This window comes from Pteropus alecto, unplaced genomic scaffold (genome assembly GCF_000325575.1).
Source record: "Pteropus alecto unplaced genomic scaffold, ASM32557v1 scaffold313, whole genome shotgun sequence".
Classification (NCBI taxonomy): Eukaryota; Metazoa; Chordata; class Mammalia; order Chiroptera; family Pteropodidae; genus Pteropus; species Pteropus alecto.
In genome coordinates, this window is record NW_006434832.1 from 2,097,407 (window position 1) to 2,120,375 (window position 22,969).

At 53.0% G+C, this 22,969-nt stretch overlaps 1 protein-coding gene across 7 annotated transcripts in view; it reads left to right on the forward strand.

Moving 5' to 3' along the window:
• The window catches only part of MAPT (microtubule associated protein tau), an 88,167-nt gene extending 68,586 nt beyond the window's left edge, over window positions 1–19,581 (forward strand). For 4 of the 7 annotated variants that reach the window (XM_025045648.1, XM_025045644.1, XM_025045646.1 and 1 more), the window contains 5 exons: window positions 984–1,249; window positions 10,026–10,118; window positions 13,787–13,868; window positions 15,568–15,680; window positions 18,842–19,529. In XM_025045648.1, coding sequence (XP_024901416.1) covers window positions 984–1,249; window positions 10,026–10,118; window positions 13,787–13,868; window positions 15,568–15,680; window positions 18,842–19,057 — 770 coding nt within the window. In that variant the 3' untranslated portion in view covers window positions 19,058–19,529. Of the gene's footprint in view, window positions 1–983; window positions 1,250–10,025; window positions 10,119–13,786; window positions 13,869–15,567; window positions 15,681–18,841 lie in introns of all 7 variants that reach the window. The other 3 variants (XM_006910167.3, XM_006910169.3, XM_025045647.1) reach the window with 3 other exon arrangements.
• Window positions 19,582–22,969: the final 3,388 nt, after the last annotated feature.

Sequence of the window (22,969 nt, forward strand, 5' to 3'; positions counted from 1 at the left end):
ATTCCTGCTTTGCCTCTCACCTGCTCACCTCAGTGGCAACCTGCAGGTGGACAGATGCCCCTATGGGCCCCCTTGACCTTGTTTCCTGAAAGACAAGGGCCCTGTTCCCTGAACCCCCTCCCTGCCTCGCCGGCCTCTGCCACATGGCCCAGCTGGGCATGGCTGAGTGCCCACGGCATGGAGAAAAACTCATTAGGGCCCCATTTAAGCTTGATTATAATGAGGCTTTCTGTGGATTTTTCTTTTCAAGCTACCAAGCAAGAGCAGAGAAAAACACCCCCTGCAGGGGCAAAATCTAAGAGAGGTAATTCTCAGGGGGGCACCCCCGTCATGTGTGTGGCTGCTCGTTGGCATAGTTTTTAGAGCTGGAGGACTGCTTCTGAGACGCTGAGCCTGAATCCAACAGGCAGAATTCCTGCTCCTCTGCTTGTGTGTGGTCTGTGCGGGTGTGTCTGCCTCATGGATCTTCCTGGGTCCTGTCCTCGCATCGCCCTTATTCAGGGAAAAGTCCACCTGGAACAGCACTAGAACCTTACAGAGGGCACACACTTCCCCACCTGGCCTTCTAACTGCCAGCGTTAGAACTGTTTCCTTTTTCGACTTAAGGACCCTGAGCTCAGAGAGAGGAAGTGACTTGTCTGAGTCCACACAGCTGGTTGGAGCCCATCTCTGGACCCAAGGGCCATGGGCAGAGGTGGTCCCCTCTCTGGGAAGGGACACTGGGTGGTCCTTGGTGACCACACAGCTGCTTTCCTGGGAAATGGGGTGTCTCTATCCCCAAGCGACAAGATGTTAGGAGGAGACATTTCTCTAGTATGGGCTCAAGGGCAGCTTCCCGCTGCTCTGGCTGAGCTTCCAGTCTGTTCCCACCTGTCTAATCCAGGCATGGGTCTGAGAATGGACCCTCAGGACAGACAGCTCCAGGGCCTTGGCTAACTCCCACCGACACGCAGTCCTGGCCTGACTCCCTCCTTCCTTTCCAGGTGAATCTGGAAAATCTGGAGATCGCAGTGGCTACAGCAGCCCCGGCTCCCCGGGCACCCCGGGCAGCCGCTCCCGTACCCCATCCCTGCCAACCCCGCCCACCCGGGAGCCCAAGAAGGTGGCAGTGGTCCGCACCCCACCCAAGTCACCATCTTCAGCCAAGAGCCGCCTGCAGACCGCCCCAGTGCCCATGCCAGACCTGAAGAACATCAGGTCCAAAGTTGGCTCCACTGAAAATCTGAAGCACCAGCCAGGAGGCGGGAAGGTATGGCATACGGAGCTGTCTGTGCGTGCGCCGCCCTAGCAAGCCAGGAGGAGGTGTGTGGGCCCCCCACAGCCAGGGCAGAGGCTGGTGCGTGACTCGGGTCCCACCCCTCACATAGCACCCCAGTCCCGCCCAGACCTCTTCAAGGAAAGACAACTGTGTTATGGTTCTTTATTGGCGTCACCAAGGAGCGGTGAATGCCCCGCTCAGGGGAGAGAAAGTACCTGTTCTTTCCGTCCCTCTTTCAGCCACCGACGATCAGTGTCAGAGGTTACGAGGTTGTACCTCTGTGACCTGGGGGCGCCCACGGGGGTCCCCGGCCTGCTTCGTGTTTAGGACATGACACACCACCTATAGGCAGGTGTCTCTGGTGTTCTTCGGACATTCGTTGAGGTTGGGTTTCTCTCTAACCTCCAGTTCTGGGGAAGTTGGGGGTTCCATTTTGAGCAGCGGCAGGCGAGCGCTCATGAAATGTTCAGGTCTCCTAAAGGTCAGGGAACATAGGCTTCCGAGGGCCTGACCTGGGGACTGGCCTGGACCCCTTCCCCCTCCTCTTGTCCCTGTCCCCCCGTCATATGTACAAGACATCACAGACTGGGCGGCTTGTACAACAGGAATCTATTTCCTCACAGTTCTGGAGGCCAGAAGTCTAAGATCAAGGTGTCCAAGGGTTGGTTTCTCCTGAGGCCTCTTTCCTTGGCTCGTATGTGGCCGCCTTTTCCTCGTGTCCTCACACGTTTCTTTCTCCGGGTGTCTCTATGTCCCAATCACCCCTTCTTATAAGGACACCAGTCAGATTGGGTTGGGGCCACCCGAATGAGCTCGCGTTAAGGGAATGACCTCTTAAAGACCGTGGTCACAGTCCCATCCCCAGGGCCTGGGAGTTAGGACTTCAGCATAAAAATCCTGGGGGACACGGCTGAGCCCATCACAGCTCCAGAGAGGGGAACGAGGGAGGGAGAGGAGGAGGCAGGTGAAGCGCCGAGGGCCAAAACTCCGCCCGGGGACACACGTGTGATGGGCCTTCCGGGCTGAGCCGTTTGGGGCGGGCAATGAGCCTCCTGGTGGGCTGGGGGAGCTTACAGAACCCTGAGCCAATGTTCCCCTTCCAGTGGGGACAACTCGACTGCCCCCCCAAACCCCGCAGGCACCCTCCACATTGTTGATTTTGTTTATCGCTCTTGGCCGAGGCCTGGGTCTCTTTGGAGGGAGGGCGTCCAGAGGGCCCTGGGTGCGCGTGGGTGCCTTGCATCCAGAAACCCTGCGCTCTGCTCGACAGAGCTGCCTGCGGGCCTTTCCCATCCTTGGTCCCGCCCAGTGGGCCGGGCCTCGCGCCTCTAGGGGCGGAGTGCGCGGTCCTAGCGCCGCCGGTCTTTGCACCACGGGGAGACCTGGGGTGGGTACTCTCCTGCAGTGCCGGCCTGCTCTCCTCTCGGTAAAGATGCCTGTCTCCTGCCAGAGGGGCTCTGAGGCAGCTGTGTGCGGCGTTGGTTTGAGGTTCACTCTTCTGCGAAGCTTTGAGGGCAGAGGGACCCCCAGGGAGCCAGTTTCCAAGTTGATGGGATGTTTCCCACGGGTGTTGGCACCCCTCCTTCGGTGCTGTGCGTGTCCCTCGTGTGCCCTGTTTCCATAGCACAGCGTGACCGTTTGCCCCATGTTTGAAAAATGAAAAACAAAACCCCACAAGGCCGGTTCTGCACCATTGAGAAGATCGTGCAGCTGTGACCAGCATAGCCACCATGATTCATTAAAGGGAAACTGTAGCCATCAGCGTCTCCCAGCCTGTGGGGCCCTGTCACACACCGGCAAACACCCAGTGAGTGTCCTCCCGCCAGCTTGGAGTTCATCTGAGGCTGGCCTGGAAGGTCTGGGCAACGTCTGGCCCAGCCCTCGATCTGCTGAGAGCGGTGATGACAGGGCTGGGGGCCGGGTAGCGGGGGTACTTTCCACCGAAGGCCCCTTTCAGGGCCGGAACTCACCCCTCGCACCCAGGGCCGCCCCACCCCGAGCTGTGCCGGGAGAAGAGTCTGGGGGCCGAGGGCCAGTGACTTGATGCTAAGAAAAGAAAGAGGGGCAGGTGCCCCTTCCCCCCAGTTACCACCTAATGGTGCTGGGTCCAGACACATGTCCTCACTTACTGAAGGGTTCAGGGAGAAAGGGTGGCTTTTCTTGAGACTTACTGCCGGAGGACGTGCCGAGGGAGGGTGATTAGTCTCTCCTTAAGTTCCGTGGAAAACCTAGAAAGTTGTCTGCACCAGAGGAAACCTCAGCCATAACGGCAAAGATCAACACGTCGATCACCAGGAAAACTGAAAATAAAAGGAAAAAAGAAGGTACTTGGGACCCACGGAGAAGGTCTTGAAAATGATCTGTCAAAGTGTCTTGTGCCCCCTCCACTCAGACTGGACTGATGACAGTTCTGCAAGGTGACATGGTGATCTCTGGGTCCCTGTGGCCTCAGGCAGTGCCCACGTACTGCAAGTGCTCAGTCGGTGTGTCCTCGGCCACCGGGACAGCGGTGAAGAATGAAGAATGTAGACAGCATGAAGAATGACTCGACGCCCTGAATAGATGACCACATTGAAGAAAGAGCAGGAGGGGGTCCTGCTTGTTAACCTGCAGACCAAACACCACAGCAGGCCAGTATAAATCACTGGTTGGGAAAAAGAAAATGTGAAACATCTATTTTCTGCTTTATACTTTTTCTCTGATTTCATGATTAGCCACAGTGAGCGTGTATGGCTCGAAGGGTCTGAAACGAAATTGTTTTTATTTTATTTTTAATTTTTTAGGTGAGGCAACCCTTAGTTGACCTCACAGATTGCAAGGACCTTGTCAGTTTACAATCCCTTATTTAAAAAAACTTCTTTTTTACGCCTACAGCACCTGGTGGTCTCCCATCCAAGTACTAACCTGGCCCGACCCTGCTTAGTTTTTGAGATCAGCCGGGATCGGGCTTGTTCAGGGTGGCATAGCCGTGGACAGAGATTGTTTTTAAAGGAAAGTGCAGGGATGTACTCGGTGATCCAGAGAACTAACTAGTAGAGCCCATCAGAGGTGGGGAGCGAAGGGGAGGAAGGCGACCAGTGGCCACTGATCAGTGGACCGGCTCCCGAGAGCCCCGGAGATGAGCTTCTCATTCCTGGCTGCAAAGGAGTCACCTGGGGGTGCAGTGGGATTCTTTAAAAAATCCTAGTGCCAGAGCCTCCACTAGGCCCATTAGAACTTCAAGGGGGCCTCGCCAGTATTCCCAATGTGCAATCCAGGCTGAGACCCACTGACCCCAAAGATAGGAGACACCCTTGTTTGAGACCATCTTCGGCCTTTGAAAGGACGATCCCCTGCCTAGAGTGCTGGTTACATGCTTGGAAGAAGACAGTGGGAAACTGTACCCTGGAGATTTTCAGGGCAAAAGCAACATAAAGCTGGAACTGGGGTAGCCAGTGGGGCGTGGGTTTAGGCCAGAGCTTTGTTCATTTACACGAGAGCTAAGGAGAATGAACAACTGGTAGCTGGATGTGCTGTGAACTAGCTGGGTGTTTGCCCGGACAGGTCAGAACATTGTCCTCTAGCAAGGATGAAGTAAAAAGAAGGTAGCAGAGGAGGACACCGCAGGCGGAGAGCCTCAGGCTCAATTTTTAGTGCTCATGGGGGGTGAGGTTGGGAGTGGTCAGAAAAAACTGGGGGTCCCTGTAGCTGCCAAGGGTGAGAAGGGATGCACAGGGTCATCGCCAGAAAGAGCACAGGGGACCAAGCGTGGAGGTGGTCAGGTCAGCTCGGAGAAGATGAAAGTTACTTTCTTTGGAGATGTCCTTGCCAGTAACTGGGATGCAAAGACCCCAGGCGGGACAGGACCTGGGAGCCCCGGGGAAGAACAGAAACGTACCAGAACTGTTGGGCTTTGGAAGCCTTGGGCTGCAGTACTGCTAATGGCCACAAGATGGCGATAGAACACTAGCATCTGTCTCCATTAAGGAGAACTGAAGTATTTTTAAATTCGTTGTTTATTGACAAAGTCCCAGTTCTCATTTTTAAAAGGACACATGAAGAACATTTATGTGGAGTAAATAAAGTGAATTTGTACCTGGGGTAGTTTGCTTGTCCTGGACTCAGGTGAACCTGGGCTGAGATGTCAGGGTCTGTGGTGAGTGGAGGGCAGAGCCGGGCTGGGCCCCCCACTCTGGGAGAGCCCTGTAACTTTGAGACCCTCTGGGCATCTCTCCCTAGACACAGCATAATTGTTTTTGAAAAATCTTGTGTAAATCAAATCGTTGTAAAGAAGCTGGGTGCAGCCACTGTTTAAAGGAAGCGTGTAAATAATTGTACCCACAACTCCCTTGTTACTTGATCTCTCCTGTGTCAAGTTTACTTAACAGGACCTAGATAATTTTTCCTGTGTCAGTTCTCAGGCTGACCATCTTGGACTTTTCCACCAGAGCACCCCAGCTCCCAGTACTCAGCACTGGGCAGCTTGGCCCTGGCTAGGTGAAGCCAGGCCCGGCAAACACCAGGCGGTGCTGGAGACAGACCCCCCAGGATGGCCCACGAACACTGGGCCAGCCTCAGAGCCTCTGGGGAGAGGTCTGAGCCCACACAGAACCAGATCAAGGCCTACTGAGAGTTTGAGACTGCTTTGGGTCCTCCAAGAAATGATTAAACCAAAGTGGACCCACCCCACCCCACCCCACCCCAGCCTCTCTGCCCGTGCCAAACCCTGACCACAGGAATTTCTCCCCTGAGTAGGAGTCCCCAGATCAAAATCTGTAGCTTCCAAAACATTCTTCTCTCCTATGATGGGTATTTTCATGTCCAGAGCCGAGTCTCGATATTATACATGTTAGTCATGAGAAATTAAGTTTCAGGGTTCTGATTTCATAATGCCAACCGTGATGCTTTTTTCTCCTTTCTGTAAATCTAATATTCTGTGAAGGGTGTTGGCTTAATTTGACCACTAACAGTAATTCAGATCTGCTTTGTAAATATCCTTGTGTCTACTGCCAAATTCCACAGTAGCTTGTTGCCTTTTTTGTGGGATTGGAACAAGAAAAAGCCACATGGAAAAAAACATTTTTATGTATGTTGCAGATCTTGTTATTGCATAATGTCTCTTGAGCCATTAGATGAATTTCTTGTATGGATTGGTACAGAAAACAGATTATCTTTCTTAAAAAACTGGTAAGTTTTCCTTGTCACATAAGGAAAGTTATGTAACTCATTGTGCTTCCCTTTTTGCCTTGGCTTCCAGGAAGCTCAGGGTTAAATGTAATGATTAGTCTTGTAGTTGTCAGTGCTGATGACCTCCCATTCTTTTACCAACACCCTTTAAATTTCCTTGTTTTATTAGTGTGTGTGTGTGTGTGTGTGTGTGCACGCGCGCGTGTGTATTTTAATTCGTGAAAGCAGTCGAGTTGGCTTCTGGGACTCATCCAGTGGAAAGTTATGAACAAAAAATGATCACCAAAGAAGGAATTCATGTGAGACTCCTTAAATCTGAGGGTGGCACAAATTGATTCAAAGCCATTATGAGGAAGGTGACAGCAGCTCCTTTGGAAGCAGTGTGAGAAAGCCCATTCGTCTACCTGTTCCCAGCTCAGGCCTAAGCTGAGGCCCTGTTGTGGTATCTCTTTGCTGGCAGGAAAGAACTTCGGTGTTCTCCAAGTGTTGTTTTTATTTGGTTTATGGGACAGTAGCTTTGAGGACAACTCAGGCAAAACTTCGTTGTCACATACGTAGCCTGTGGCCACAGAAACACTCATATCTAGATTCCTGTGTGGGTTCTGCCGCTGAGTCACTGAACCTCTCTGGGCTTCCAGTAGACTGCTCATCAGCAAGCTGAAGGGATGGCGGGTGAGGCAGGTGACGTGGAATTAGATATTTATCCAGCCTCTAGAGGAGGGGTGGTTTTTACATTTAAAAACCAAAGGATAAATTACAAAGAAAATTTCGAGTTTATAAAAATGCAAACGTTTGCACGTTACGAAAAAAATACACCTACCAGCAAAACGAGGGCGAAGGAGAAATTTTAGTAGTAATCAAAGAACCACAGAATAAGCCAATGATGCAGTCCTATTTATTTTAGTCGAAGAAATTAGCATAACAATTTTTTAAATTCCCGGTATCAGCAGCAATATGGTGAAACTGACTTTCTGAACAGTGCTCACAGAGTAAATTTAGCCGGCCCTTTTAAAAAGCTGTTTAGAGAGTTGTGTTGGGTGTTTTTATAATATTTATAATTTCTGACCCAGACATTCTACTTCTGGGACTCCATGCCATGAAAATAAACTATGATTCAGGGGAAAATAAAAAAACTCCTGCAGAAAGATGTTTGTGGTGAGGCTGTTGATATCACTTAAAATGGAATCAATATAAATATCTGATAGAACAGATATCACAAAATGAAATAACAAGTCATTTAAAATAATGCTTCTCAACCGAAGTGTCCTATGATAGATGACTGGATAAAGAAGCTGTGGTACATATATACAATGGAATATTACTCAGCCATTAGAAGAGATGAAATACTGCCATTTGCAACAACGTGGGTGGACCTTGACATAATCTGCTAAGTGAAATAAGCCAGACAGAAAAAGTTGAAAATCACATGATGTCACTTATATGTGGGATATAAACCTAAAGGCAACAAATGAGCAGAACAAACAGAGACTCATGGACGTTGACAATAGTCTAATGGTTACCAGAGGGTAAAGGGGGAGGGTAAGGAGGGAGGTAGATGGGGTAAAGGGGGTCAAATATGTGGTGACAGAAAGAAATCTAACTATGAGAGGTGAACACACAATGTAAATATATATATGCCTTACTATTAAATGTACAACTGAAACTTACCGGATTTCGTTAACCAATGTCGCCATAAAACAAACAAACAAATAATAAGATCAATCTCCTAAAATACATAAATAAATAAATACATAAATACATAAATAAAATAATGCTTCTGATATGACTGTGGAACATGGCGAATGCTTAGGATATGATGTTGCTTGATAAAGCAAGATGTAAAATTGTATGGACATTAATTACTATCATTTCTATGCATATGGTGGTAATTTTATTTATATATATGAGACTTCAAGAGAATACAATGGAATGCAATAGTGGTTGTGTTCAGGTTCAAGAAAACAGTTTTGTTTTTGCTTTTTTTTAACCTCTTTTTCAAAATCATGATGTTATGTTACTTTTCTAATGAAAAAAATAGCTTTTTATTTTAGGGGAACATACAAGAAAACAAAGAGGTGGGGTGGGTATGTGCTTTCCAGGTTTTTAGGTTCAGACCAGTAAAATTAAGATAAAAAGCTGAGGATGGGGGTCCCAAGAAAAAATGGCTTTTTAGTTTTGCAAAGTTAAGGCCATCTAAAAATAATAACTCTTATCTACTATAAAAGTGACTTAATAATAATTTAATAAAGGAAAGGCCATTTTAACACCAAAAAGTCGGATAGACCAACTTTGCCATCCCTTCCTCGTTCCCTGATCTTGCCGAGGACCTGGGCAGCCCTGAGGGCCCTCTCTGGCACCTGGGTCAGGGTTTGGCAGCCTTCTCCCCACAGGAGCCAGGCCCGGGCTGCGACCCCAGCCAGAGTCGTCCTGACACACCCCGGGCCTCTGGGGAAGTGGCCCTCACCCGTCATTCACAAAGGCAGCAACTGAGGTCTTGGTGCCATGTCCAGAACTTCAGAGAGCAATGCTGGTTCTTAACTGGGAACTCGAGTTGGCAGTGACTTATATTCATGGAAACCAAGACACACCGCTTTCTTTCGATCACGGAGCCCCCCCTCCCGAGGGGAGACAGCTGGCGAAGACATCGCCACCACTCTAGCAGACGAAATGAAGAGTTTTCCCACTCTCCTTCTCTGTGCATGGTTGTCTGTGTATTTCGTAGTTTTTGGACAAACTGGATCTAAATCATCCCCCCCTGAGATGCTGATATCCCCACACCTTCTCCCCGGTGCTGGAGAAAGGGGAGTCTCCCAGAACCACAGAGGAGTCACTGGGCCTCACTGCACAGGACAGCTGAGCGGGGACCACCGGGGACTATTTGCCTAGTTCCCTGTAAGCGCCTGGTGGGATTGTGGCCAAGGTGAGCGGAAGGCTGGAAGGGCAGCACGTCCCCCCTCACACAGAAGGGGGACTGCAGTGTCTCCGGCACAAAGCCATCTATGTCCTCCCCATAACGCCTGTGATCCTCGAACCGAGCAGAGCAGCCAAACAAAGCACCAGGGGAGCTTTCCAGAAGCAGAGACCGAGATTCCAATTCTAGGTCTGGGATTGTTCAAAAAGACCGACAGGTGATTGCAATGCCTGACGGGCTGGAGAACAGCCACAGAAAGGTCTCGGTGAATGTTCGGTGTGTCTGGTAGGTGTGCGAACGAGGACATAAGATGGGACTTTCTATTTGTTCATTTAGTAATGTAATTTTGCACATTTCACTCCATCCCAATCTGGTGAACACTGAACTCTGATCTATGGGTGTCAGAGGTGGTCCCTCAGGGGCCTCCATGACACAATCCTTGTCTAAACTGAATTGCTTCCTCTTGGATCTGTCTTATAAACCCGGTGTTATGAGACGGGGTCCACCTCAGATCTCCCACAGGTCTGGAATGCTTCCTGGGGAGCTCTCTGGGGAGGTGTGACTGACCTCCAGCCCTCAGCCTGGGGCCTCCTGCCCCCACCTCGACGTGAGCGTGAGCGGAGTGCGTTAGTGCAGAGCAGATGGATCCAGGTGTGGTGTGACACTCATCCTTTTTTCTGGCTATCAAAGGTGCAGATAATTAATAAGAAGCTGGATCTTAGCAACGTCCAGTCCAAGTGTGGCTCAAAGGATAATATCAAACACGTGCCAGGAGGCGGCAGTGTGAGTACCTTCACACTTTCCCTGCGCCGGACTGCGGTTCTGGTTTTTAAGAAGCGGCATGAGTGTATATCCTTGCGAGACATTGCATAGAATAAACCATTCTCAGGCTCAGGGTGTCTGTGGCCCCAAGTACATGTAGCCCAGGCTCCCCACACCTGTGCCCACTGTTCTAGGAGAGGTGCCCTGCACCAATGGGTCTCCCGGCCTGCGGGGGCTTCATGGGCAGCGTAGAGAAGGTGGGTGATCCTCTCTCTGGCCTGTACCCAGAGGCGGGGTCCTCACAGCATAACACCCATCATGACCCCACTCACCACCCAGCATGGGCTTCCGGGAGCCCCACAGCCTATGTGAGGTTGGGCTGAAGGTGGCAGCGCCCGAGACGGGTCTGTCACCTCCTCCCCCATCACCTGGGCAGGTTCACTTCGAGTGGTTCCACTGTGGACAGCCGACCTGTTTGTTCTGAGCAGACACGAAAGTCTTCCTGTCCTACCTCAGAGCAAGAGAAGTCCAGGCTCTGCTCATGTTCATCTCCTATACTCGTGAGGGGCGAGCAGATTTCTAAGCCTCTTGGCTCATTGTTAAAACCAGCTCCAGCCCCTGGCAGAGACTCAGACGCAAAAGAGCCCAGCAGAAAAGTACACCAGGAAACCCGCCTGCAGCCCCGGGTTGACGGAGATGCTGCTTTGGGCCCTTTTATGTTTGGCTTCCTCCAAACGTCCCTGGGGACTCCCTGCATCCCCAGTGCATGTGTCCCTGAGACCTGGGGCTGGCATCCTCACGGCTCACCTCCCCCACGTGATCAGCTCTGCTGTCCTCCCGGCTGTCCCGTGTTCACCTACGGTGGGTGCACACTCGTCACCCTAAGGCTCCCCTTCTCCACAGCCTCCTCCTCACTGCCCCAGCCTAACACACTGCGGAGCAGGAGGTATAAGACCCCTTGAGGGCCACCCCTGGGGAGGGGATAATTTCTGAGAGCAGGCATCTCACTCGTGGCTGGCAGCCCAGGGTGGCAGGGGTCACCCCTGGAGCACGCGCTCCCCAGAAAGTGCACAGCCTGGGCAGCACGTTATCTGCGTCCAGCCCGAGGGTTTATTCTTGCAATGTGCTGCTGCCTCCTGCCCAGAGCCCCTGACCCTGGGTGGCGGGCGCTCACCAAGGGCTGCTGCATGGCGTTTCCTCCACGCTTCCTCGCCAGTGTCTGCTGTGTCTCTCCCGTCCCCCAGTCCCTGCTCTCCTGTCCCACTGCCACCTTGTCTTCTGCCAGAGACGGAAAGAGAAGGTGTGGGGGCCACCCCACCCCCACTCCAGCCACGATCTGTTTTAGCTTCGACTCCTGGTTCTCTGGCTTTGCTGCACACTCCTCCAGCCAGAGCAGGAAGGCATGTGCCTTCCGGTTTTACTGGTGTCTGGTCGCTAGCGGGAGGTTGCGCTGGCGAGGCCGAGGCCAGGGGGTCCAGCGGGCCACAGAGAGCGGACAGCCCCATCAGGAGGAAGTTGGGAAGAGAGAGTACATTCCCACTGCTGATGGCAGTTACGGGGTATCAGGGGACTTCCTCGGGGCACCTCCTGTTTGTCCTGCTTTCTCTGCCAGCCTGTGGGCTAACCTATGACCTGGCAAAGAGACACAGGTTATCCCAGGTTGGCCCTAAGCACTGTCCTTGGCCCGTGTCCACAGCTTGTCTGCAGTAGGAGCCTTTGCAGAAAGCTGTTCCCCTGGTGAAAGGTGGCGGGGGGGTTACAAGCCCCTGCACAATGTTCGCCCTGGACCCCTGGCCCTGGGCTCCAGCCTCTGGCTTGTCGTCCCCTCTCCAGCCTGGAGGTGACGTCCCAGCAGGCAGGCCCTGCTCCTTCTCCAACCACCTTGCAATCCTCGCTGCCGCCGGGCTCCCCGCCAGGCCCCGGCCTCCTCTCCCCCGGCCCGGCCTCCTCTCCCCTGGCCCAACTCTCCCCCGGCCCGGCCTCCTCTCCCCCGGCCCGGCCTCCTCTCCCCCGGCCCGGCCTCCTCTCCCCCGGCCCCGGCCTCCTCTCGACTCCCTCACCGCCTCCCTGGCTCCCACCCTCGCCCGTTCCTTTCCTCCGTCTGCCGTCCCAGGTTCCCCTGCACAACCCCGCCCTCCTCCCCTCACAAGCTATTTCATCCAGCCTGAAGGGAAGAAAAGGAGGCCTCGGTCACTCCGACATTTACTTCCATCTCTCCCTCATGGGAGGGGATCCCATAGCCCCTCGCCCCCACCCCAGGGCACACGCTCTCTCCCGGACCTCAGAATCACTCATCCCCACTGTCACAGGTGCAGGCTGCCACACCTGTGTGCTCCCACCCTCCCTCCACCTGCTGGCGCACACAGCCCACGTCCACCTGTCGGCCTGTCAACTCTCCACCAGTTAATGGCACATGCCAACATGACTCTGATTAACTGAAATAATCTGGGATTGTTCCAGATGATTTAGACCTAAGTAGAAACCCCTCCCTTTTTCTGGTGTCTTTGTTAAACTGAATCTCAGAGGAGGCCATCTCTCTCCGGGGTAACTCCAGGGCACGGGGCAGGAGCCAACAGGTGATTGGCCTCCTGCACCCTCAGGTGACCTCACACGAGGTCACTGCTGGGAAATGTCCCTCAGGGACCGTCTGGAGCCCCGCTTACAGCCACGGCTTTGTAGAGACTTCCTTCAGGAGACCCATCTGCCGATGCGGAGTCCCTCGGGGGTGCCCCCTCCAGGATGGGGGTGCCCCCTCCGAGAAGCTGGTTCTCACGCTGACATCAGCAGGTGGCACAGGGGCCATTCCCCTCCGGAGTGTGGGCAGTGTGTCGGGGCCACACGGTGGACCCTCGTGCCTCGTCTGCGCTCTGGAACCCGAGGCCTCCCTGTATGTGCGTGTCCGGGTCTGCTTGCTGAGACACTAACCTTCTGGGTTTCTGCTGGGCCACCTGTCTTTCCTGTTGGTGTCACTTGGCTTCTTTCAAAGGTAAAGAACTGAGATGTCCAGGACACTCAGGCAGCAGCTGGCTCGTACCTCTGTGTGGCCGCAGTGCTGCGGGTCCTGCTCGCTGACCGCTGACCGTCGTTGCTCTTGCTGTGGGGGTGCTGGGGTTTCCGAAGCTTCTCCTGGGAGAAAGCCCGCCTCTGCGCCCTCACGGCCCCCTCCTCGCTGAGGCCCGGCAGATCCGGCCCCCTCGCTTTCCAAGTGCTGCGCGAACATCACGTCGATCTCTGCTTTCTCTACGTCCGCGCTGAATGTAATGTCAATTTCCCGTTAGGAAAGAGAGTGACTTCTTTACATGTGTTTGCTACACAAATGGCATGGGCTCTGCACAATGACAAAGTATCCTGTTTTTCCCCCCGAGAGTCTTTGTTCTGGGGGACTGAAGGCACTGGTCTCACTGTTATTTTGTGAAGACCCAGCTCCCTTGGGGCAGGGTTAGCAGAATTCCAGCCGTTTTTTCCACCGTGATGAGGGCCTGCGCCCCCTGGCACACGGGACACTGTCCGAGCAGGGCCTGGACTTACACAGCTGCTTTTCATTGTGCTACGCCCATAATAAAATAATCCTATTTTGTTCTCTTTGTCCACCCACCCCCAACTCTCTCCCTTCCTCCCTCCCCTCTCTCTCCCTCTCTCTTCCTCTCTCTGTCTCTCTCTGTCTCTGTCTCTCTCTCTCTCACCTCCAGGTGCAAATAGTCTACAAACCAGTGGACCTGAGCAAGGTGACCTCCAAGTGTGGCTCATTAGGCAACATCCATCATAAGCCAGGTAGCCCTTGAGGGTGGAGTGGGCAGGGAGGCCCGGGAGGTGGGGCAGGACTGGGTCACGTCTGCTTGAGTGGCTGGGGGAGTTGATAGGATGGGCTATCAAGGAGAGCGCTGAGGGTGGAACTTGCTGGGGCCCGGGAGGTGTGGCTGTCCTGTCTCACTCTCCTGTGCCGGGCCATGCTGGCCCAGACAAGGTGAGGAGGGAGGGCAGATGCTGGCCCTAAACTCTATCCTGTGGCTCTCCAAGCAGGCTGCCCACAGGGCCTCTAGAGCCTGGGAAGGGCTTGATCTGGCCCCTAAAGTCTGGCTGTGTGGGTGTCCCAGCCCAGTCCCCACCTAACCAACATGGGGGACACTTCATCAGCTGCACCAAGGCGTTGCCACACCTTGCTGTCACTTTTTTGAACAGAAAATGATACTGTTGGCCCTCCGCCATGCTTTTCCTTCCCCTCCCCCTCCCACATCGTAGAGAAATTCACGCTGGCTATAGATCTTTCTGTGACTGTGGAAATGTTCTATATCTGTGATGTCCAGGGTGGCAGCCACTAACCACACGTGACTGTTGAGCACTCGCCATGTGGCCAGGGCAACATCTTTTTAAATTAAAATTTAATTAAACGAGTTTTATTTAATTAAAATTTAAGTAGGCACCTGTGTAGCTTGTGGCCACCGTCCTGTACAACACAGATCTGGATTCAGACTCCCGCCTACGAGTCCTGAGCAGGGACTTCTGCCTTGGTCAGGCCCTCAGGGCAGAGATCTTTACTGGAACCATTACTGTGGGAAGAGAAGGCCGTCAGAAGCAACGTCCAGAATGTGTCTCATTTTCTGGCTGCTTTGGACATTTTGGGGGGTTTAGTATCTCCCAGTGTCACCATCCTGCCACACTGTGAGCAGCTTTCTTGGGTGGCTTTATTTTTCCTGAGAGTAATGTACAGTTGGCCCTTGAAAACTCGGGGGTTAGGGATGCCTGACCCCTCATGCCATCGAAAATCTGCATGTAACTTTTGACTCCTCCAGAACTTAACCCCTTATAAGCCTACTGTTGACAGGAAGCTGTACCTGATAACATAGTCGATAAACACATATTTTGTATGTTATATATATATATACTGTATTCTTACAATAAAGTAAACCAGAGAAAAGAAAATCATAAGGAATAGGCACAGTATTTATTGAAAAAATTCAAATACGAGTGGACTTGCGCAGTTCAAACCCATGTCGTTCAAGGATTAGGTGTGGTTCGCCTCTTCCTCAGGCCATGTCTGTCCGTGTTGGGTGGACATCGAATGTCTGGGGAGAGAGAAAGGGTCGGGGCCCTTCCTTATTTAGGATGCGTTTTGCCTGTTTAATTCTGAGGTCTTACAGGGCTTTTTAGCTTCAGGATGTTGACACAGAAAGACTTCTCTTGTTGGAAGCCAACCAGGTTAGAATTTAGAATCATTTCTCCTGGACCGAGCTTTCATTTACCTTTATATTGTCTGAGGAGGGAGAGTTTTCTGAGTAAATATTTGATGCGCAGCTTGATTAGAGAGACGAAGAAGAGAACTGTTTTCTAGCCCTGTGGAAGGACAGACCAGTGCCCAAAACCGTATTCCGAACAAAGGAGAGTCTTGCCTGCTCCCAGAGCTTGGTGTCTCTGCAGAACTCTGAGTAGCCCTGGTTCCAGGCACCGAGCTCTTGTGTGTGTTGTGTTCCAGGAGGTGGCCAGGTGGAGGTAAAATCTGAGAAGCTGGACTTCAAGGATAGAGTCCAGTCGAAGATCGGGTCCCTGGATAACATCACCCACGTCCCCGGCGGAGGGAATAAAAAGGTAAAGGAGACAGGGCAGGGAGGAGGCTGCACTCGGATGTGGGTGTGAATTGAATCGGGTGGACAAGGCTGGTCCAGTTTTCCAGAGGGAGGAAAGCCAAGGATCCCGGAGGGACTGGCTTGTTGTGGATTCTCAGCAACCACCGGGACTATGGGGCGTGCCTTTAGTGGCCTGTTGCAAGTCACCAGGAGCTTTAACAAATTTGATGCCTGGGCCCCACCCTGGAGATTCTGACTTAATTGATCTCGGGGCACAGACTGGGTGCCTGGACTCTTTAAAGCCCCCAGGTGATTCTTTGGTAGGGTCAAAGGCGAGAGGCACTGTCCTAGGCCTTGTGAGTGGCCAGCATCCACAAAAGGAAATAGCCATTCCTAAAGCCAGCTCCAGTGCACCAAGAACAAGTCATGGGAACATAACCTAATTTTCTAAGTGGGTCACTAGGCAGTTAGAGCAAAACAGTGATGTTGAAATCCAGATTTGGGCAACGCCTCCGCCCACCTGTCACGGAAGTGTCCGTGGGGAGGCTGCCGGACCTTGGCATTCCCGGAAGTTTCTAGAGTCTCGGGCCTTGCCGTGGGTCTGTGTGAGCGTGGGGGCTGGGTGGCACCAGAGTGTGTGTGGCCCAACACAGGATGCGGTCTTGTGGCTGTATTCTTCTCATATGCATAAACGCAGACATCCTCTGGGGGTTCCCACTAACGCCTGCCCCGAAGGCCTGAAGTGGCTCACTCTCCAGTCTTTCATGTCCCCCAGCAGCTGACTGAGGAGTGGCGGAGGGGGAAGGGATGTCCCAGAATGGGCACAGAATCTGAGACCCAACCTGACGTAAGAAAGGATGCTGCCCAAGGTGGCCCAGGTGGTTGGAAGTAGTGGCAGAGCCATCTCACCAGATGCTTGGTGACAGCTGGGAGTCCCCATGGCAAATCTCCAGGCCTCCCCCAATCCCCACTTCAGGCAGGCAGCCCCACGCACCACCTCCACCTCGGATTCCAAACAGACAGGCACAGCCCGTCCTGCATTTCGGTGAAAGCCCGACCCAACAGTGTAGTTTCAGAGAAGCACTTGCTGCTATGGTCTTAAAGCAGAGATGGCAAACTGAGACGTGGGGACAGACCTGACCCCTAGACAGCGACCCCCAGAGGCTGAAGGGAGGACAGGTACTGGCCCTTGGGTGGCCTTTTACTCTGTGTTTCTCCACAGCACCCCTCCGGTCTCCCCGACCCCCAGGTGGACCTAAAGTGGCCTTTTCCCTTCACACTTGCACATCCCCGGCTTCCCAAGGCTCAAGGGTGCATCTCCATGACCGGCCCCCCCACCCCCCGCCCCCCCTGACTGAGGAGGCTGCAGGCCCTCAGGGAAGTGGGGCAGGGCCCTGTCCTCTGGGAAGTGGAGAAAGTTCTACAGAAGTCCAGCACCCTGCTCCTTTGGCTCACCCACTCCACCCTGGTTCAAGGTGGGGCCTCCCTTCTCCAGGAGCTTTAAAGATACCCATGCCCACAGAGAGTCCACTTGAACGAGTCTGGACAGGCCCTGGGCCTCTGTGGAGGAAGGTCTCTGCCCCTGTCTCTGGAAGCTTCTATGTCCTAAGAAAAGCTCTGGGCTTGACTCTGCTTGGAGCTGTGACCTGGGCGAGAGCAGTAAACATTCTCAGCCTGTTTCTCCTATAGCAAAATGGATAGACATTCACATCCCAGGGTGGTTGCGAGACCCAGATGAGATGGTGTTCTGGAAGGTTCCTATACTTTGCAGTCATCTAAGAACATGAGTTAGAGTCAAGTCTGAGTCTGAACTTCTGTTTTAACTCATCTCTGTGAGGTGAGCTAGAACAGAAGTGAGGCCCCGCCCTGCCCACTGCTCAGGAGACAGTCCCGGTCCCAAAGGGTCCCCTCGTATTCAAGTCCCCCCGTTTCCTCCTGTGATGAGCAAAATCGCTCACAAGCAGTGGAGCACAGGACCCCCGCTGCCTGAGTTCCTTTCAGCTTGGGGGATTTTTGGATATTCTCAGGACCTTGTCACTTTTTTCTTATGAACAAAGCTTATAAAAAAAACATTAACAAATGTTCTTATGTCAAAAGGCCTTTCAAATGAAGCAATATGGAGGGTGCTTTAGTCAAAGCAGTGACCCGAAATGAACAAAATAAGCATATAGCTTAAATGGGAGCCTGGTTATTCTCTTCGTCCACATGCGAGCATGCCGCCGCAGCAGCTCTTCCTTCTCCGGGGTCTGCAGACCACTAAAATCGTGTGGAAAAATTGTGACGTGTGTATGAGTGCAAGCCTGCATGTACGTACATTTTTCTTTAAAGCAGTCTTAGAACTCCAAAAAGGTAGAGAATTACTGTGTCTGCTACGTCAGGGCTCATCAGGGGAGAATTATTTTTGTACCTCTCGCATCTCTAGCTAATGCCCTCTGAGTTTCCCAGGGATCCTTTGGAGCTCAGAGCCCTGGGGCTCCTGGCTACGTCATCACTTCTCTACTTTAAAAAAGGGCTATGTAGCCCCGTGTTCTCCGGCACACCTAACCGGCTGCCGCCACCTCCGGGCTCATCAGTCACTGGCAAAGGCGGGGAATGTGTGTGGTTCATGGGCAGGCAGCAGTGGCTCTGGGAACGTTCCTTCATCTCCAGCTTCTCCTCCAACTCTCTCATTTGCAATTGGGTAATATCTACCCAAATAAAATGTGCATGACCTACTAGCATTTCTACTTCTAGGATACACTTACACATGTGTGAAATGATGTGCGCGCAAGGTTATTCATACACAGCATCGGTCATGATAGTAAAAGACTAGAACAGGCTAAATATCCATCCATCGAGGAATGGATAAACGCGGTCCATCTGCTATGGTGGCATACCACGCCGCCAGCAACAAGCATGAAAGAACTATATAATGATAACGGACGGCAAAGCATGTGGATATTGTTAACATATACACACACACATATTTATATACTCACACATACACGTGTTTGTTTATAGTGGTCACTGACTCTGGGGAGAGGAACAGGGTGGCATGGAGGCAGGTGACGGAAGAACCCAGCACAAGTATTTGCTATTGGAAAATGATCCAAACCATGGTCAGCACCGCCCCAGGCCAGTCGGTGGGCAGGGCTTGCCATCCTGGGCTCTTCATCTCACCCTCCCTCCCCTCCTCTCTTGCAGATCGAAACCCACAAGCTGACCTTCCGTGAGAACGCCAAAGCCAAGACAGACCACGGGGCGGAGATCGTGTACAAGTCTCCCGTGGTGTCCGGGGACACGTCTCCGAGACACCTCAGCAACGTGTCCTCCACGGGCAGCATCGACATGGTAGACTCGCCCCAGCTCGCCACACTAGCCGACGAAGTGTCCGCCTCCCTGGCCAAGCAGGGTTTGTGATCAGGCCCCCCGGGGCGGTCAATAATCGTGGAGAGAAGAGAGAGAGAGTGTGGAAAAAAAAAGAATAATGACCTGGCCCTTCGCCCTCTGCCCTCCCCCAGCTGCTCCTCACAGATCGGTTAATCGGTTAATCACTTAACCTGCTTTTGTCGCTCGGCTCTGGCTCGGGACTTCAAAATCAGTGATGGGAATAAGAACAAATTTCATCTTTCCAAATTGATGGGTGGGCTAGGAATAATAAAATATTTTTCAAAACACTTTAAGAGACGACCACACCCAACATTTCCTTGGGCAATTACTTTTGATTCTTTTTTTTTCCCCTCTGAGTAGAAGAGGGAGGAGAGGCTCTGAAAGGTGCTTTTGGGGAATTTCAAGGGACTGGGGGAACCCTTCCTCTGGCTCCGTCCTGGGGGTGTCAAAGAGGCAGCGACAACAACAAAGGATTTGACACTTGGTGGTTGGTGGAGCCACAGGCACATTCGAACTTGTGTGAGCGGGAGGGGGAGGGGACGGGATGGGGCAGGGTGTGGGTGAGATGCAGGAGAGGCTGAGGTGGAGGGAGAGAGGGAGGGAGGGAGGGAGAGCGTGGGAGAGGGAGGGCGTGAGAGGGAAAACGTGGTGGGAGAGGAGCTGCTGCTCCCAGCCTGGACGGGCAGCAGGCAGGGCAAACAGCCTCCGCAACACGCAGCCAACTCGGCCCGAGTGGCCTTCTCGGTGGCCCGGGATCTGCTGCAGGTCGGTGTGCCGCCCTCTGGAGGGCAGTCCCTCCCACACTGTGAAGGCACAGTGGGCAGGAGAAGGCTGACTGGTGGGAGGGTGGCACCCTGTGGGTTACTTCCGCAGAGAAGACTGACCTCAAGGTCCTGGGTCCTGGCCTCTTTCTCCCAACCTACGGGGAAGGGGGTCGGGTCCTGAGCCGAGGGGCTTCCTCCCGCCCCACGGAAACCCTGTTTTGTTGAGTTCTGAAGGTTGGAACTGCAGCCACGATTTTGGCCACCTCACAGATTTGGGACTTTAGGGCTAACCAGTTCTCTTGTAAGGACTTGTGCCTCTAGGGGGACACCTGCCTGTTCCCAAACCTGGGCCTCTGGCAATTCTGGAGTGTGTGCGTGGGGGTCTTGGAGGGGTGGGTCCTGAGCCTCCTATCCCTCCCACGGCCACTGCAGCCACCTGTCTGCCCCTGCTACGCCCGTGTGTCTGTTATGCAGAGCTCAGTCACTGCCTGTACCCCTCATTATGTCACACTGTCCTGAGTTCCCAGCCTCACCAAACCCCTTCTCAGTCATGGATGTTGTTGGGATGTGGGAGGCACCTACTCTAAACTAAGGGTTGAAATCAAGGGAAGGCAAAGGCACAAGGTGGGACCTCAGTCTCTCCGTCTAAGTTACATTCATCCAACTGGCATGTCCCTCACAATGAACCTGATGACCTTATTCAGTTCCCTGTCCCCAACCTCCCATCACAGATGTGAGTGGGAGGGGGGGTGTGGGAGGAGGGCTCGGCAATGACCCTGAGTGTGGGCTTGGAGAGCCTTTTCCTCCCAGGAGGCCCGGTCCCCTTCCTGTGTTGAGCTGGCAGCGGGTTGTGTGTCCTGGTTGCCAGAGATGGCGCCAGAATAGACAGGCCCTCAGGGCTAAACCCGATTCCCTCTGACCCCCACTCCCACCCCAGCTGTGACTGCCAGCCTCTCAGAGAGCCCAGCCGCTGCTCAGCCCCAAGTGCATATAATCAGCTCTCCATGCCCCCCAAAGGGGAACATGCCCCCTCGGAAATGGTTCTCGCCCCATCCCAGCTGGAAGCAACGCTATCTGTCCTGCTGGAGCAGCTGAACATATACATAGAAGTCGCCCTTCCTTCCCTGTCAGCACCCTGTCGCGTTGTAGTCGGATCTGTCTGTTTATGCTTGGATTCACCAGAGTGACTATGATAGTGAAAAGAAAAAAAAAAAAAAAAAAAAGGACGCATGTATCTTGAAATGCTTGTAAAGAGGTTTCTAACCCACCCTCATGGGGGTCCTCAATGTCTCCCAGTCCGCCTGCTGGGACTCAGCTCCAGGAGGCCAATGTGGCTCTACCCTGTTGGGGCCTCCCAGTTTTTGAAAGGCTTTCTTCAGCATCTGGGACCCAACGGAGACCAGATTTTGACATCTGAGAACCCTCAGTTGAGAAGGCCTGAAGCACAGGACTAGGACGGAGGCTGTGGTGACCCCGCCCCGCCCCAAAGGGCTTGCCTTTGTCAGGGCAGAGCCCTGTGTCTTGTGGCTGGTCTGTTTTGCAGCATGAAGATGTCCCTCTCTGGCCACAACCTGGAGAAGCCTCACAGCCCCGAAAGAGGGTCTTCTTACAACTTCCTGCGTCGCAAGAAAAATGAAGCCAGTGCCACCTGGGGAAAGGTCTGCAGCCCACCTCCCTCCAGGCTCTCAGGAAGGGCAGCCCGGGCCTCCCCACCAAAGGGCTCTACAGCCACAGCAGGGGTTGGCATGAACAGCCTGCCCTGAATGGGGCCCCAGCTGCCTGACTGAGGAAGGTTGACAAGTCAGGAGACACCATTCCCAAAGCCTTGGCCAGAGCCCCTGCTGACCTTGCACAAGTCTCATCTGCTGCCACCAGGAAAGGGAAGCAGCTTTTGTAGAAAATAGCTGTTTAAAGAAACTCAGCAACCTCAGGCCCAGTTCTGCCACTTCCGGTTTGAGCAGTTTAAGGCACCCCTCCCTGGTGGTGGGGGAGTGAGGTGGGAGGGGTCCAGGGCGTCCTCTCTAGGGCTGGAGGCTTCATTTGCAGCCAGAGCTTTCCTTGCAAGGAATCATCTCAGCCCAGAACTTTCCACTGTGAGGCTCCCCACTGTCCTTTGAGTCCCAGCAAAAAAAGGAAATGTGTTTTAAAGATTTGGTGGCTGTTGAGATTGTGGCCCCTCATTACTGCCACTGGTTTATGGCTGCATTTCTTCTTGGATTTCTGCCTTCCTCTTCCTGCAGGTCCTGTGCCCTGTTCAATACCTTATTCTGAGGTCCTTAAGTGGAGGGCCCTGGAATCTCCCTTGTAGGGTGGGTTACTGGGGTCAGCCTCCAGATCATGGTTTAGAGTGACTAGGTCAGTGCTGGCAGGGAGATTGCAAAGGGACGCTGGCTTGTGACCTTAACTGAGGACAATCCCCCAGGGGCTGGGCACTCACCTCCCTCCTCACCCTCCCCATTGTCCCACCTCCAGAGTCAATGTCCTTTGGGTGGGCTAAATAGGATATGCTACATGCTTGGTTCCTTCAAACTCTCCACTCTTATCAATAGTTCCATTTAAATTGACTTCAGTGGTGAGACTGTATCCTGTTTTCGATTGCTTATTGTGCTGTAGGGGGGAGGGGGGAGGAACCTGTATGATAGTTACCATGGGCAAAGGAAGTCTTGGAGTGCAGCAGGTGAACTGCCTTGTAACCCTTTTCTTCATGATTTTCACAGCTGCTAGAGGTCCTTGGGGCTTCGCCTTTCCATTGACAGGACTCCCTAGTGCAGCAGGCTGCCAGCTACTTCCCATCTTCTTTCAGGCCAGGTGCAGGAGGTGCGGATTGGGGAGGAATCTGGATATGGTTGCCCTGGCCTCTTGCCAGGTCCCAAGCCCACAATCATGCCTCCCGAAGACCCTGACATCCTTTCTTCTAAGCATGGGCACCTGTATCATTTTTACCACTGGCTCTAGACACGCAGCCTGTATCTAACGGCTGCCAAGATCTCTTCCTTCACTCTCTTTTATCTTTGTCCCCCAAGTAAAGCCAAGAGGTGGGGATGAGGGCAGAGGTTGAAGACCATCAGCAAGTTCCATCTACAGATCTGTGGCTTCATGAGACTAGTTGCTCTTCAGTTTTGAAAAGGGTTACCCTGGGTGCTGACCCAGTCTCACCTCCTAATGGACTTTTAGCCCG